Genomic DNA, 15,718 nt, shown 5'->3' with positions numbered 1-15,718 from the left:
ATAAGCTAAATAGATTGCAATAGATTAACAGTTTTTAATGTTAAAAATGAAAATATAAAACTATAAGAAAAAAGTATACGTGAATGTAATCTTGTAATGCTGATGAACTTTCTAAACATTACACTGAAACAGTAATATATTTGAATTTAAAATTTTTATTTAGTCTTATTGATTGATTGATTGATTGAGACAGGGTTTCACTTTGTCACCCAGGCTAGGCTGCAGTGGGGCAACCTGGGCTTACTGCAGCCTCCACCTCTTGGGCTCAAGCGATCCTCCTGCCTCAGCCCCCCAAGTAGCTCGGACTACAGGCACATGCCACTACTTCTGGCTAATTTTTTAAAACTTTTTTGTACGGATGGGGTCTCACTATATTGCCCAGGCGGATCTCAAACTCCTAGGCTCAAGCGATCTTCCCAAGTGCTAGGATTACAGGTGTGAGCCACCACACCCAGCCTGAATTCAAAAATTTTAAATGTTTATATTTAAAAATCACAAAAAGTTGAAAATATAACAAATGGAAAGAAAATACTTGCAATATTATACAACTGATCCTTGAACAACACACGTTTGAACTGCACAGTTCTACTTACACACAAATTTGTTTTTAATGAAAGTTACACGTGTGCCTTCCTCTCCTGCCTCCTCTGCCTCCCCAGCCTCCATTTCCACCTCTTCTGCCTCTGAAACCTTCCTGAGACAGTAAGACCAACCCCTCTTCCTCTTTCTCCTCAGCCTACTCAATGGGAAGAAGATAAGGATGGAGACTTTTATGATGATCCACTTCCACTTACTAAATAGTCAATATATTTTTTTCTTCTTTTTAATTTTTTTTTTTTTTTTTTTAAGACAGAGTCTTGCTCTGTCGCCCAGGCTGGAGTGCAGTGGCACGATCTCAGCTCACTGCAACCTCTGTCTCCCAGGTTCAAGTGATTCTCCTGCCTCAGCCTCCCAAGTAGCTGGTATTGCAGATGCTCGCCACCACACCCAGCTAATTTCTGTATTTTTAGTAGAGACAGGGTTTCGCCATATTGGCCAGGCTGGTCTTGAACTCTTGACCTCAAGTGATCTGCCCACCTCAGCCTCCCAAAGTGCTGGGACTACAGGCGTGAGCCACCGTGCTCCGCCCCTTATGACTTTCTCAACATTTCCTTTCCTCTAACTTTAAGAATACAATAAATTATACATATAACATAAAAAATATGTGGTAACTGACTATTCATGTTATCAGTAAGGCTTCTAGTCAACAGGAGGCTATTAGTAATTAAGTTTTTTGGAAGTCAAAAGTTATATGTGGATTTCTGTCTGTGCTGGCAAGGCAGGGTTCAGTGCTCCTAAACCCTGCGTTGTTCAAGTGTCAATTGTACTACAGAGAAACAGTAGCTACGACAAACACTTAAAATTTCTTTTTAAAAATTCATTAAGAAAACACACCTGCCCCAATAGAAAAAACACAACAGTAATCAATGGACAACTGCTGAGAGAAACAAAAATGTGCAAGGAAAAAAAGTTAATCTTCCTAGTAATAAAAAAAAAAAAAAAAAAAAAAAAAAAACCCAGAAACTCAAAGCAGAAAGCAGTTTCCCCTATAATGTGAAGGAGATGAAAAACCGATGACTCCTGATTTTCTCAGTGAAAAAGGCACTCCAACGTACTGTTGGTAGGAGTAGAAACTGTGTTTTCTCTTTTTTAATCCTTTCTGAGGAGCAATTTGGTAACATATTTTTAAAAGATAAACTTAGGAACAATAAAATTTCAAGAGTTTATTTCCACATTCATTGATTCATGAATGGAGCCGCACCAAACTGAACCAAAATTCATGAATGGGGCCATACCAAACCCCAAATAAGTGGGGTTCAGTACTCCACTAAGGGGGATGAAGCGTTAAACTTTTATAAGATCTTGACTGCTGACCTAGACTGGTGCCTTAACACTTGATCTCTGACTCCTGCGTTGTCCTTATCACACAAATCTAATCCCTGATTCCAATGTCTGGAATAATATGCTCACTAGGAAAGGATCTAAGTGAGGAGAGGTGAACAAATACAATGGGTACTGGGGTACAGAATGTATTAAACAAATCTGCAAAGTAATCTCAAATATAGTATATTAATAACCATCATCATCTCTTTTACAAATTCACTCCTCACATTTCATCTTCATAAAATATAAACATGAAGAGGAATCTTAATAAGAAATTCTACAGAAAACAAATATATACATAATAATCAAACAGGCAATTTCTGTTGAAAAAATAGAAAACACCATAAAAGCACAAAATTTTGTTTTTAAAATTAGCTTGCTCACCTCTCATTTATTCCAGTAAAATAAATGGAACTACTTGCTAATGTTATTTACTTCAGGATGATTATTACTAAGAAAAATCAAACTACATACAATATTTGGCAAATATTTATTCAGCCACTATTATAAATCAGGGATTGAACAAGGGGACTTAGAAGACAGGTGTAATCCAACTTGTGTTCAAATTCTTTGACAGTTATCCAAATTGAGATGTTTACCTATGTCCTTTATATTAGGCTATGATCCAGAGCAGTAAGATCCAATAGAAATGTAACATAAGCAACATATACATTGAAATTCTCTAGTAATCTCATTTTTTAAAAAGTAAAAAAAAGTTAATTCTAATATATTATTTAACCTAGCATATGCAAAAGTTATCATTTCAACATGTAATCATACTTTTAAAAGACTGATAAGATGCTGACTTTTTCGCATAATAAATCTTTTTTCAAAGCCCACTATGTATTAAACATACACTTACAGCATCTTAATTCAGACTAGCCACATTTCAAGTGCTCAACAGCCACGTGTAGCTCGTTGTTACCCTACTGGACAGGACAAATCTAGATGGTGCTTATTAAAGAAGAAAATACACTCTGGGTTATGCAGCTAAATTTTAATAATGCTTTATTAAGAAAATTCAATTATCTGTTCTACTTGGAAATCAACACATTCTCCTTTCTCTGAACTCTTCTCTTTAAACAAATCATTCCAGAGAGTATATATACAAAAGCTGCTAAGAAAAGGAAAGACTAAGAATGATGAATTAAATTGAACACTCCTTCTTCGAATTACACGTTTTCACTGTTTCTCGTTAAAAGAACGTAAGTTATATATATGCCTTCACAGAAACCAAATACATTTCTTAAAAGCAGACACGGAGGAAAATGAGGGGTCAACTATTATGAATGACCCTCAAGTCTTAGTAGATACTGTGAAATTAGACCAGAATATAATTAAAGCAAATAAATCAGAATCTATGCACCTAAAACAACTCTTTGACTTTTTTTTTTCTTTTTTTTTTTTTTTTTTTTTGAGACAGGGTTGCACTGTGTCACTCAGGGAGTGCAGCGATATCGGCTCACTGCAACCTCCGCCTCCCAGGCTCAAGTGATCCTACTGATTCAGCCTCCGAAGTAGCTTGGACTACAGGCGTGCGTCACCGTGCCCGTTTATTTTATTGTAGAAACGGGGTTTCGCCATATTGCCCAGGCTGGTCTCGAACTCCAGGGCTCCAAAGATCGGCCAGCCTCGGCCTCCCAAAGTGCTGGGATTACAGGCGTGAGCCACCACACCCAGCCCATCTTTGACTTACAGAGTTGATCTTACTACTTATATTTAAAACATTCAAATTCAGTTAGGAGCTAATAATGGGGAAGAATCTCTAGTTTCATTTAAAGTTACTTTTTTTCCAATCTAGACATGTATTTTCTGTTATAGTGTGTAAGTGTAGCTTTTCAGATTCATTCTTTAAAGGATAGTTCATTCTCATGGCAAATATACTTAAAATGTTAACAATCAAAAAAAAAAAAAAAAACTTTGCTTTATCTTACCCTTGGCCCAATTCCAGACTAGAACTATGTGAAGGCAACATTATTTATGTAACAAACACAAGATCTCTTTATAGGTTAGGCCTCAGTTTCAAAAGCATCAATTTCACTGATTATTTCCTAAGACAGTGCCTGGCACAAGGTATTGTCTTAATAAATATTTTTTGAATGAATGAATATCAAGTAACAGGTACTAATTATTAATACTTCTAGCATTTCAAAATGAAATGTTAAAAAGTGGACCCTTTCAATTAAAAGGTTTTACTAGAGACCGTATAAAAATTGGAAGCTACATTACAGTTAAGAAAACACTATCACTTGTTCTCATTGAATACAATATTTCTAAAGCAGAGTATTATCACTCTCATTTAATATTTAAGAAAGGTGGGGCCAAAATGGTTGAGTCATGTAATTATTAAGTAGTGGTGCCAGATTTCAAGCCCACGTCCTCAAGTACAACTGTGTGGAGGTGTGACTTGGAATGGAATGTGCGGAAATTATGAAAACTATATTCCATGTCCCCCTCTTTTTAAAAGAATTTCCATTACAAAAGCTTCAGAGGAAAAACACAATGGATAGTTTTCAATTCCACACACACACACACTTTTTAACAAATTCAAACCTATTTAAAATATAACAACGATAAGCATTGTCAATCGCAACAGAAAGTCGACCAGACAACAAGGCTATATCCTCCAATCTCTCCCTCCCGGGACACCCTGGGAATGAAAGCATCCCTTGCGGCCTGGGATAGACTCGTCCAGGCGCGGGGAAGAGGCGGCGCCTCGCCCCTGGGGCGCAGCCATCCCCAACCCCTAGGACGGCCAGGACAGCTGGCTCCAGCCTACCTGACAGGCTCCCGCCACCGCTTGAACCAGCCGCAGCAACTGGCCATCAGACTGAACATCCCGGGTCGCTCCTCCCGCCACTTCCCATCCGAGCCCGGAGCGGACACCGGCACCCCGCTCTTCCCCGGGGGACTCCGGCACTCCGAGACGCCCCTAAAGTGGATAAGTCGGGAGGAAAAGCCGGGAGGGAAGTGAAGGCGGCCGGCCCGAGCACTAAGCCCTGCTAACCGCGTGGGTCCGCGACGACTGCCCTCTTAGCCAAGGAACAACCTGACCAAAAACGCAGATACACCGTGGCCGAGTTAGCGGGACCCGGCTGAAGAAAAGCCCCGCGTCGACGTGCTGACGTTACTTCGAGGCGCTGAAGGCGTTCCCCAGGCAACGCCCGTACTGCGCTCGCCCAATCATCGGTTGAGGTCCTGAGGTAGAGGCCTCTGAGTGGCTGAAGAGTCCTGGCTACCCGCCCCTGCGCGAGACTAGGAAAAGAGAAAGGGGAGTACTCTATAAGAAGGAGGCGGAGCTCGAGGTAGCGCGTTCTCGTAACTAGGCAACCGGAGCGTCCGGAGATAAGCTGGAGGATCCCGGACAAATCTCCAGCAAGGCCTATCTTTATAACTACATAAAATGTGTTGCCAATCCATGGTGCTGTTCCTTTCCTTTCTCCAGTGTCCCCAACTGAGATTCAGAGATCTCAGGTCTTGTGCATGGGTTTTTCTTTTTCTTTCTTTCTTTTTTCTTGTTTTTTGTTTGTTTGTTTTTTGCTCAGGGATGGGGACCCTCTAGAATTCTGGCCGACTTAGGCAGCATGACTACAGGAACAATACACTGGGGCAATTCTTGTAAGTTAAAGACAAGGGGGAAATTCGCTTGCTAAATTTTCTCAGTAGTTCAGATGAGAGTGAAGCCTTAATCTCTAAAACGTTTATTACTGTTACATATGTGAAACGGAATTGTATGATATTTGTTGTAGGGGGGATTGTGATTACAAAAGAAAAATGCATTTCTTGTAGAAAATGTGAAAAATACTAAAAAGAAACAAGATGAAGAAAATGAGATCTCACAGGACCTCTCAAAGATAACCATTTGGGGCCGGGCGCGGTGGCTCACGCCTGTAATCCCAGCACTTTGTGAGGCCGAGGCGGGCGGATCACGAGGCCAGGTGATCTAGACCATCCTGGCTAACATAGTGAAACCCCGTCTCTAGTAAAAATACAAAAAAAAAAAAAAAAAAAAAAAAAAAAAAGCCGGGTGTGGTGGCACGCGCCTGTAGTCCCAGCTACGCTGGAGACTGAGGCAGGGGAATTGCTTGAACCCGGGAGGCGGAGGTTGCAGTGAGCCGAGATCGCGCCACTGCACTCCAGTCTGGGCAACAGAGCAAGACTCCGTCTCAAAAATAAATAAATAACCATTTTGATGTATGTTTGTTTCAGGATTTTTAGGTACATAAATTGCTGGCTATTTGGTATCTGCAAGATGAAGATTGTTATCTCTTGACTGTTTTGTAATAGTTTATTTTTTAAAGAGGTATGTAATATTTGCATTTCTTTTATATACTTTGGAGAAAAAGAAATGACAAGGACATTCCTGTAGGGAAAAAATTATGCACAATATGTAGGGATCTGTGTGTCCATTCATTTTCTACTTAAATAAATATTTTCAAATCCTGATGAAAGGATAGAAGGCACTGAGAATCCCAGTGTATTCGCGGGGAATATAATGATTTGAGACTAACATACATATAGGTTTTAAATTAGTCTCTGTCCTTTACTAAATCATGTAACTTTTTTTGGTTTTGTTTTGTTTTGTTTGAGACAGAGTCTCCCTCTATCACCCAGGTTGGAGTGCAGTGGCATGATCTCGATTCACTGCAACCTCCGCCTCCTGGGGTCAAGTGATCCTCCTTCCTCAGTCTCCCAAGTAGCTGGGACTAGAGACGTGCACCATCACGCCCAGCTGATTTTTGTATTTTTTGTAGAGACAGTGTTTCATCATGTTGCCCAGGCTGGTCTCAAACTCCTGGCCTCAAATGATCCGCCTGCCTCGGCCTCCCAAAGTGCTGGGATTATAGGCATGAGCCATGGCACCCAGCCTCATGTAATTTTAATTCAAATTTATATACATCTCATACAGCTTGCTATCTCCAAAATACTGTGCCTTATGGGGAACAAAGGGGGTGATACCTTTTCTTCTCATCATAACAGTCACAGCCAACACTCATATAACAAAAAGAATAGCAAGAGAAAAGCATAACAAATTTATTTAATCCAAGTTTTATGTGACATGGGAACCTTGCAAATGGAGATGCAAAGATGCAGGGAAAACTACCCATTTTTATACTTGGGTTCGATGAAGAATGAAAAACCCTGTAGAACTCTCATTGGTGAAAAAGGATATGACCTAATGAGAGCAGACTGTGTGGAGAAACTCAGCAAGGCCTGTCTGTTCAGATTCCTCTTGACCTGATTGTTCAGCATTCCTTCTTCCAGGGTATGGGGTAGGACCCTTTCTAGAATGGGAGTCTTAAGACGTACTATCAAACAATGCAAGTCAAAGAATTTATTTATGGGCAGGTCTTTCACGGAAAGGAAGAAGGTTAGAGTAATATTTTGGGGTTTGTGGCTGGCTTTGGGGAAAGGGGGTTGTGGTTTCTATAACTGCACCTGGAGAAAGAGGAATTATAGTTTCTATGGCTTGCATAGGGGGAGAATGAGGGGCAAGAGACGAGGAACAGAAGGTTAGAGACGGAAACTTTGCTTCTGAGGCCTTTATTCTGGGATATTTTCTTCTAAGCTCCAACAACCCTATCTATAACATGGAAATTAAAATACCTACTTTTCCAGGTTGCTAAGATGATGAAATGAGAGAAATGAAGCTCAAGTGTAATTTCTGATAAATAATAGATAGCAAATTTTAAAGTTGGTGTCACCTGTCCCATAAACACTTATGGTATGTGTCCTCCTACCTCCAAATATCCATGGTGGGAGACAGGAGAGCAGGGCAGGATAAGACTGCAATGCTCCATTAACTCCAAGCCAATTTAGGACTGTTTCTGCTGACTCTACTTTCATGACTCACTTTCTTAAACTAGTGTCTTGCAAACCCTAAAGTTATATTGTTTGTATTCACTCTTTGATCCATTTACTATGATTGGGCTTCTGTCCCATCTAACTACTGAAAGCATATTTTTTGATATAACTTATATCTTCCTAATTACCAAATTGGTTTTCTTTTCTATTATTTAATATATATATAATATAGTTAACTTTTCTAAAACTGTTTCCTGCCTTGGTCTTTCACAGTTATGCACTGCACTACCCTACCCTGGTTCTCTTCTTCTTTGTTTTTTTAATTTATTATGGACCGCTTCATGAATTTGCATGTCATCCTTGTTCAGGGGCCATGCTAATCTTCTCTGTATCATTCCAATTGTTGTATATGTGCTGATGAAGTGAGCACAACCCCTGGTTCTCTTCTGATCTCCCAGGCCATTCCTCCTCTGGATTTCTATATGTAACTTCTAAGATATGACCTTACCCCTCTGCTTTTCTTTTTTAAAACATGTTCTCTTGATGGAATTTGATTATTATTTCTGTGACTGAAGGATCTCACGATGTGTATGTTTCTTGAGCATTTTTAGAACTATATTCAAGACTGTTTTTTCACAAATATATACTCAACACCAGTTTTGCAGTAAATCCTCATTTATCTTCATCCAGAGGTTCTTAGAAACTATAATTTTAAACAAAATAACATACAATAAAACCAATTTTACCACAGACAAATTGATATAAATCAGAATTAAGTTCCTGTGGCACATTTCTGGTCACAAAAACATCACCAAACTTCAAAATAAAGATGGAACCACTAGTAACAGTAAACATTGAAATAAATGTGAGCTATACATTAAGAAAGATGAATAACAACAAGTAAGATAATTATTTGTCCACTTATTCCAGTTCAGGATCATAGGTGGCATCTCAGGGTAAAAGGTGAGAACTAGCCCTTGACAGGACACCATTCCATCACAGGGTGCTCTCATACATGCCCACACTCACTTAGACTGGGACAGTTTAGACACACCAATTCACCTAACATCCACATCTTTCAGATGTGGGAGGAAAATGGAGTACCTGGAGAAAACCCATGCAGACGTGGGGAGAACATGCAAACTCCATATACACAGTGGCCTGGGCCAGTAGTTGATTTTATTTTTCTCAGCCATGTCATAATGAAACAATACTATTAAAGCATCTGCTCTACTTCATGCCTTCCCCAGTTCTGCTAGTGATAACATTACCGAGCATTCCTGGTGCCAACATGCAGTCCCTTAGCAAAGCTGACTCTTAGTTTTTGAATATCTTAAGTGGTTTGGTAGCCATAAGTGCTGCTCACCATGTCTAGTTCTCTTTCCTTACAGGCACATGAAATAACAGTTATTCCCACCCTCTTCAAGTCAGGCATACCTCGTGCCTTGCTTTGTCTAATGAAATGTAAGTGGTATGTCACTTCTTGGTAAAACTATTTAAGAGCTGGGGCACAATTCTCAATGTTCACTCTTCTCTTGCAAAGGTAATTGTAGAAGACTATGTTGACATTGAGGGATTGTAAAATCAAAGCAGCATGAATTGCTGAGTTCACACATGGAAGATAGTTACTTGGAAAGTCATGCAGACTTGTAGTAGACTTCCAATGAGCAAGAAATAAACACTTCTTATCTAAAACACTGTAATTTTCTGGCTTTTTAGTGTGTAATCTGGTTTATTCTGAATGATGAAAAGAGTCATGCTGCTATGATTCTAGTTAACACTGTCATTTCAGGATAATTGTTGATATTTTGGCATAAATATTCCCAGGCACACACTGTTGAATTAAATTGAATGAAACGTTTATGTACCAGTCACTGTTCTAAGCACTAGTAATATAGTTGTGAACAAAACCTTTAAAAATTCCTGCTCTCATGAATCTTACATTCTACTGGTGAAGACAGATGAAGAAGTGGATAAGTAGACACTATGTTGGTAGAAGATGATATGGAGAAGTGTAACACTGGATAAAATGATGGGATTAAGATTATGAATGAGACTAGATTAAGAGTTAAATTTTGGACAGGTTTTAATTGTATATTAAGGTCTGTATCAAAACCAAAGTTTGGCTAAATGAGATTACCAAGTGTCAATTCATATTGAGCTAAAGCCAGATATCACTTTCACAAAGTTAACTTCTGAGATTAATTAAAAACCCAGAATTTTATTGAAAGATGTATTGTCAAATTGTATATTAATAGATTCCAGATGGTTTTACAAAGTTTGACGTTACAGTGTAGGACACATAAATTTTCAGTGTTGACAATTATTACTGGCAGTGTGATGCAAATTTGTGGTATTAAAAAGATATTCAGGCCAGGAGAAGTGGCTCACAACTGTAATCCCAAAGCTTTGGGAGGCCAAGGCAAGAGGATCACTTGAGGTCAGGAGTTCCAGACCAGTCTGGGCAACACAGCGATACCATCTCTACCAAAAAAAAAAAAAAAAAAAAAATTAAAAAATTAGTCTGGCATAGTGGTGTGTGACTGTAGTCCTAGGTACTCAGGAGACCGAGGCAGGAGGATTGCTTGAGCTCAGAAGTTCGAGGCTGCAGTGAGCTATGATTGCACCACTGCACTCCAGTCTGGGCAACCTAGTGAGACCCTGTCTCGGATAAATAAATAAATAAATAAATAAGGCCAGGTGTGGTGGCTCACACCTGTAATCCCAGCACTTTGGGAGACCGAGGCAGGCGGATCACTCGCGATCAGGAGTTCAGAACCAGCCTGGCCAACATGGTGAAACCCTGTCTCTACTAAAAATACAAAAAAACTAGCCAGGCATGGTGGCAGGCGCCTGTAATCCCACCTACTCAGGAGGCTGAGACAGGAGAATCACTTGAACCCGGGAGGTGGAGGTTGCAGTGAGCCGAAATTGCGCCACTGTACTCCAGCCTGGGCGACACAGTGAGACTCTGTCTCAAAAAAAAAAAAAAATTTTTTTTTAAATTAATAAATAGGTAGATGTATAGATAGATATTCACTTTCAACTGAAGTCTTTAGCGGAGCAAGATTTTCTTTAAGGTAGATTATTCTAATATTCCCTTCTTTTCTTCATGTTCTTTACATTATTTTTATGCCTGTATGGCATACAAGACCGAAAAAACATGTGGATGATCAAAATGACCCCATTTGCTTTTACTATCACCATAGTTCTTCCTAAAGTCCTCATTGACTTCCAGGTTTTGGTTAATATCTTCAGGGACAACTCAGTGTCTCACTGTTTCTGCTTCTGAACCTAGGGATCCTGTCCTCTTGAACCCTGGAAGTTGTCTTGACCAGTCAGAGAACTGCGTTCCCCACCCCTTCCCCTTTGGAAACGTCACACTGTGGAGGAAAAGCAGCAACTAGGGAGCTGGTGAAGAAGGATGTCTCAGCAGTGTTTACTAGGCCTCCAACACTAGAGCCCATCCCCCAGCTCCGAAAAGCTTCCTGGAAATGTCCTTGTTATCACTTCCCCTCTCGGGCTGGGCGCTGGGAGCGGGCGGTCTCCTCCGCCCCCGGCTGTTCCGCCGAGGCTCGCTGGGTCGCTGGCGCCGCCGCGCAGCACGGCTCAGACCGAGGCGCACAGGCTCGCAGTTCCGCGGCGCCGAGCGCTCCGGTCCCCGCCGCGACGCGCCACCGTCCCCGCCGGCGCCTCCGCGCGCTTCGAAATGAGGGTCCTGGGTGGGCGCTGCGGGGCGCTGCTGGCGTGTCTCCTCCTAGTGCTTCCCGTCTCAGAGGCAAACTGTGAGTAATCAATAGCGTCTCTTCTCCCTTCCCCAGCATTGTCGACTGAACTGCGTGCCCTGGTTGGTAGGATTTTCTTCTCTAGAGCTGCAGCCTCCTAGAAAGTTTGCAGTAAGTACCGACAGACACCCAGCGGATGGAAACAGCCGTGGATAGAGCAGGCAGTGCAATGGTGGGGCAGGATCACTATTTGCACAGTTGCGAGAATGTATTGCCTACAGGACAGATCTAAGAAACTAGTTGACACTAAGTATCAATGGAGGGATGAGAACACCTGCCCATTTCCCTTCAAAGCTGAAGTTCCCAGTCAGAGAACTAGGATGAGCAGATTCTAGCTTATGAGTAGGGAAGAAAAGGTAACACACTGTGTCTTCCCTTTGTCCAAGCGCCTGCCCCCAACCTGCACCCGTCTCCTGAAACCTGCCTCCCTTTTGCAATTTCTGGACTTTGAGCTTGGTTTGCTTGTCTCACATTAACGAAATGTTTTAGGATGACTGAGGGTTTGTATAGCAGTAGATATATGTCACTTTCTAACCCTGAAATCAAAAGGACTGTTAAATACTGTATTCTATTTCTCAGATCGTTTGTACTGAGGATTTTTTAACACTGCATGCCACTGATCTGAGGTGGTGGCATGAATTCTTTATCTTTGTGTTTCAGGTTCTTTATGTCCTTATGCCCGGATTCAAGACAGGATATTGAGTTTTCTCTGAAAAATATATAAGGAATAGCAAGGCAGTTAGTACATTTTAGTGGTCAGTTAATTTGTTTTCTAAAGTTGTAAGTGTGTTTATTGAATAAAAACGCCTTTTTGTTTGTTTGTTGGAGGGTGAGTCTCGCTCTGCTGCCCAGGCTGGACTGCAGTGGCTGGATCTCCGCTCAGTGCAACCTCCGCCCCCCGGCTTCAAGTGATACTCATGCCTCAGCCTCCCGAGCAGCTGGGATTACAGGTGCCTGCTTCGACACCCGGCTATTTTTTTTTTTTTTTTTTTTTGTATTTTTACTAGAGACGGGGTTTCACCATGTTGGCCAGGCTGGTCTCGAGCTCCTGACCTCCGGTGATCCATCCGCCTTGGCCTCCCAAAGTGCTGGGATTACAGGCGTGAGCCACCGCACCTGGCCAAAAATGCCTTCTTGTTCTATGTTTTATTTTCAGGGATTGGAACAGGAGTGAGAACTCTGAATTACAAATAACTTTTAGGAGTCTAGAGCTCCAAAGTAAACTTTTTGAAGATGGAAATTTCTAGAAAATTATATATCAATTTGCTAACATTCCACTAGTTTCTATTAGTTAGTCATCAGGATGAATGCAGTACTTTAAAAATCTAACTTGGGACTAAAACATTATTTTTTGATCTTACATTAAACAGCTACAATTGCAAAACTTCAGCATTCAAACCCCTATCATTCAGCCAATTTGTAACTACATGCGCTTATTACCTATATAGTTCATTAGGACAATTAAATATTTGCTTCATAGCTAGTGTTTTGGAGAGGAGAAAGGCAAAGTAGCTTGCCACACTTAACTCCTTGTCATCATAGAAATTTGCTAGGCTTTTTCTCTTTGTAGAGATTGTTACATTTTGACTGAATCTAGGCAGAGATAAAAATTATATGGGTTTGTGTATGCGTATTATATATAAACATATGGGGAATTACACTTGTTATATATAACACTGATAGAGCAGATAAATTAATTCTTCAAGTATATCACATAAAGAATAGTTGGCCCCATAATGCTTTCAGTTAAAAGTTTTTGATTGCTTAATTGGATTAAAAGTCATCTGTGGTTTACTGATGAGGAAATTTGGATATAGATGTGATGTTTTTAATCCATATGATTTGATTTTACTTTATTTTTATTTATTTACTGTTTTGAGACGGTCTAGTTCTGTCACTAAGGCTGGAGTGCAGTGGCATGATCACAGCTCATGGCAACCTCCCCCTCCCGAGCTCATGGGATCCTCCCAGATCAGCACCTATCTAGCACCTCACCCAGCTAATTTGTGTGTGTGTGTGTGTGTGTGTGTGTGTGTGTGTGTGTGTGTGTGTGGTTTTTATTTTGTTTTGTTTTTTTGGTAGAGTTGGTGTTTTGCCATATTTCCTAGGCTGGTCTTGAACTCCAGGGTTCAAGCGGCCTGCCTACTTTGGCTGCCCAAAGTGCTGGGATTACAGGTGTGAGCCACTGTGCCCAGCCTCCATATGATTTTAAATCTGAGATATAATTAGAGCTGTAAATATTTTATTTGTAATTCATTGTGTAGTTCTTTATTTAGATTTATTTATTTATTTATTTATTTATTTATTTATTTATTTATTTAGAGATGGAGTCTTGCTCTGTTGCCCAGGCTGGAGTGCAGGAGTGCAGTGGCGTGATCCCAGCTCACTGCAACCTCTGCCTCCTGGGTTCAAGTGATCCCCCCACCTCAGCCTCCCGAGTAGCTGGTATTGCACCAGCTGGCATGCACCACCATACCCGGCTAATTTTTGTATTTTTAGTAGAGACAGGGTTTCACTATGTTGGCCAGGCTGGTCTTGAACTCCTGACCTCCAGTGATCTGCCCACCTCAGCCTCCCAAAGTGCTGGGATTACAGGAGTGAGCCACCTTATCCAGCCTATAATTCATTGTTTAGGCCATAGAAAGCTAAGGACGATTAAAAAAATATTTTTGTGATTAAAAAAAATCTTGCCCAGACCGGAGTGCAGTGGCTATTCACAGGCACTATTATAGGGCACTACAGCTTTGAACTCCTGGCCTCAAGGAATCCTCCCATCAGCCTTCTGAGTGTCTGGGACTATAGGTATGCACCACCATGGCTGGCTTATAGTTGTGATTTAAAGAAAAACATTTACAAATCATAGCTTTATTTTAGAAAGAGTTATTAGAAATAATCTAATTCAACTTATTTGTTTTAAAAATAAAAAAAGAAATTGTTCAGAGATATTAACTAATTTTCCAGAATACATATATATACATACATATATGTATGAGAGAGATGAGAATCTCTATATTTAACATATATACTGTCACCCGGTCATAGCCGCTCATGCCTGTAATCCCAGCACTTTGGGAGGCTGAGGAGGAAGGATCGCGTGAAGCCAGGAGTTCAAGACCAGCCTGGGCAGCATAGTGGGACCCTGTCTCTACAAAAGAAATTAAAAAAAAAAATTAGCCGGATGTGTTGGTACACACTTGTAGGCCCAGCTATTCAGGGGTCTAAGGTGGGAAGATCACTTGAGCCCAGGAGGTTGAGGCTGCAGTGAGCATGATTATGCCACTGCACTCCAGCCTGGGTGACAGAGCGAGATCCTGTCTCCAAAAATAATAAAAATAAAATAGATACTGTCTACATATTTTAATCATTTCCCACTTAAGGCATGTGGTGAGGAAATAGGAGAAAGAGGATGTCCCTTTGGCTGTGCTAATTTGGCCTTATCTAGACTGCCACCCTGGGCCAGTGCAGGCTACTCTAGACACTACTGACTCATATTTTCCTCCTCTTTTGTACCCTCTTCTTTCTTTCTCTAACTATTCCTTTTACTAGTTATGAAGGCTTATCTTTTCTTAAATTATCTTTACTAAAAAGTCCAAAATGTTGCACTGATGGAGAGATTTTATCAAGGTTAGGTTACAGTTGGAGTTTCTGCTGGAAGAGTTAGAAACAATTTCTAATATACAGTAATACAACATCAAACCCTATGCCACATTCTCTTACTATTAATTCTGTGCTAAGAAACAATAGACCTTTTCTGTTCATCAAGTTTATATTTTTGCAGCTTGAGCGATCTATATACATACTTAAACCTTCAAAATATTATGCCTGATAATACAGTATTCTTTGCCTATAAGCAACAGTAATGAACTATTGCTAACTAAAGGAAAGAAAAAAGGAAAAGAAAAAAGAGAGGAAGGAAGGAAGGAGCAGTTAAATAATTTATTGGAAGGCTACGGAATGGCTAGCTGAACAGCCAGGCCTACAGAAGCCAGGCCTACAGAAGGAATGTGAACATTTAGGTGACCTATACAGTGGGAACTCATGTGACAGTACTTTAGGAGATGCCAATCAGATGACTCAATTCTGTCTTCCAGTCCTATGTGTCTCTGTGAACAGCTCAAATTCCTAGGAGACCCTGATCATTTTGGCTTAGCCTGGCACTGGAGTCCTGTGATCGACAGCTCACTAGAATTGCACAGAGTGCTGGA

The 15,718-nt window shown here is 40.6% G+C and overlaps 2 protein-coding genes and 1 non-coding gene across 9 annotated transcripts in view; 1 reads left to right on the top strand and 2 right to left on the bottom strand.

Annotated features, from left to right (window-relative positions):
• The window catches only part of ARL13B (ADP ribosylation factor like GTPase 13B), a 75,537-nt gene extending 70,472 nt beyond the window's left edge, over window positions 1-5,065 (bottom strand). For 2 of the 7 annotated variants that reach the window (XM_024355580.3, XM_003309901.6), the window contains exon 1: window positions 4,703-5,046. Coding sequence is in view for 3 of the 7 variants with exons in the window: in XM_001137759.7 (XP_001137759.1) it covers window positions 4,703-4,761 (59 nt within the window). In the remaining 4 variants the exon portion in view is untranslated. Of the gene's footprint in view, window positions 1-4,702 lie in introns of all 7 variants that reach the window. The other 5 variants (XM_001137759.7, XM_024355579.3, XM_054680825.2 and 2 more) reach the window with 5 other exon arrangements.
• A 2,986-nt stretch (window positions 5,066-8,051) lies between these two features.
• On the bottom strand, window positions 8,052-8,158 carry LOC112208732 (U6 spliceosomal RNA). The gene has a single exon (XR_002943309.2). It is a non-coding gene; the product is annotated as a U6 spliceosomal RNA (small nuclear RNA).
• Window positions 8,159-11,041: 2,883 nt separating this feature from the next.
• Window positions 11,042-15,718, top strand: part of PROS1 (protein S) — a 104,471-nt gene continuing 99,794 nt past the window's right edge. The window contains exon 1 of the mRNA XM_516603.7: window positions 11,042-11,513. Within this exon, the coding sequence (XP_516603.3) occupies window positions 11,438-11,513 (76 nt within the window). The 5' untranslated portion in view covers window positions 11,042-11,437. The remainder of the gene's footprint in view (window positions 11,514-15,718) is intronic.

Source organism: Pan troglodytes, chromosome 2 (assembly GCF_028858775.2).
Source record: "Pan troglodytes isolate AG18354 chromosome 2, NHGRI_mPanTro3-v2.0_pri, whole genome shotgun sequence".
Classification (NCBI taxonomy): domain Eukaryota; kingdom Metazoa; phylum Chordata; class Mammalia; order Primates; family Hominidae; genus Pan; species Pan troglodytes.
The sequence above is the reverse complement of the archived record's forward strand: the minus strand, read 5'-3'. Positions and strand labels throughout refer to the sequence as shown.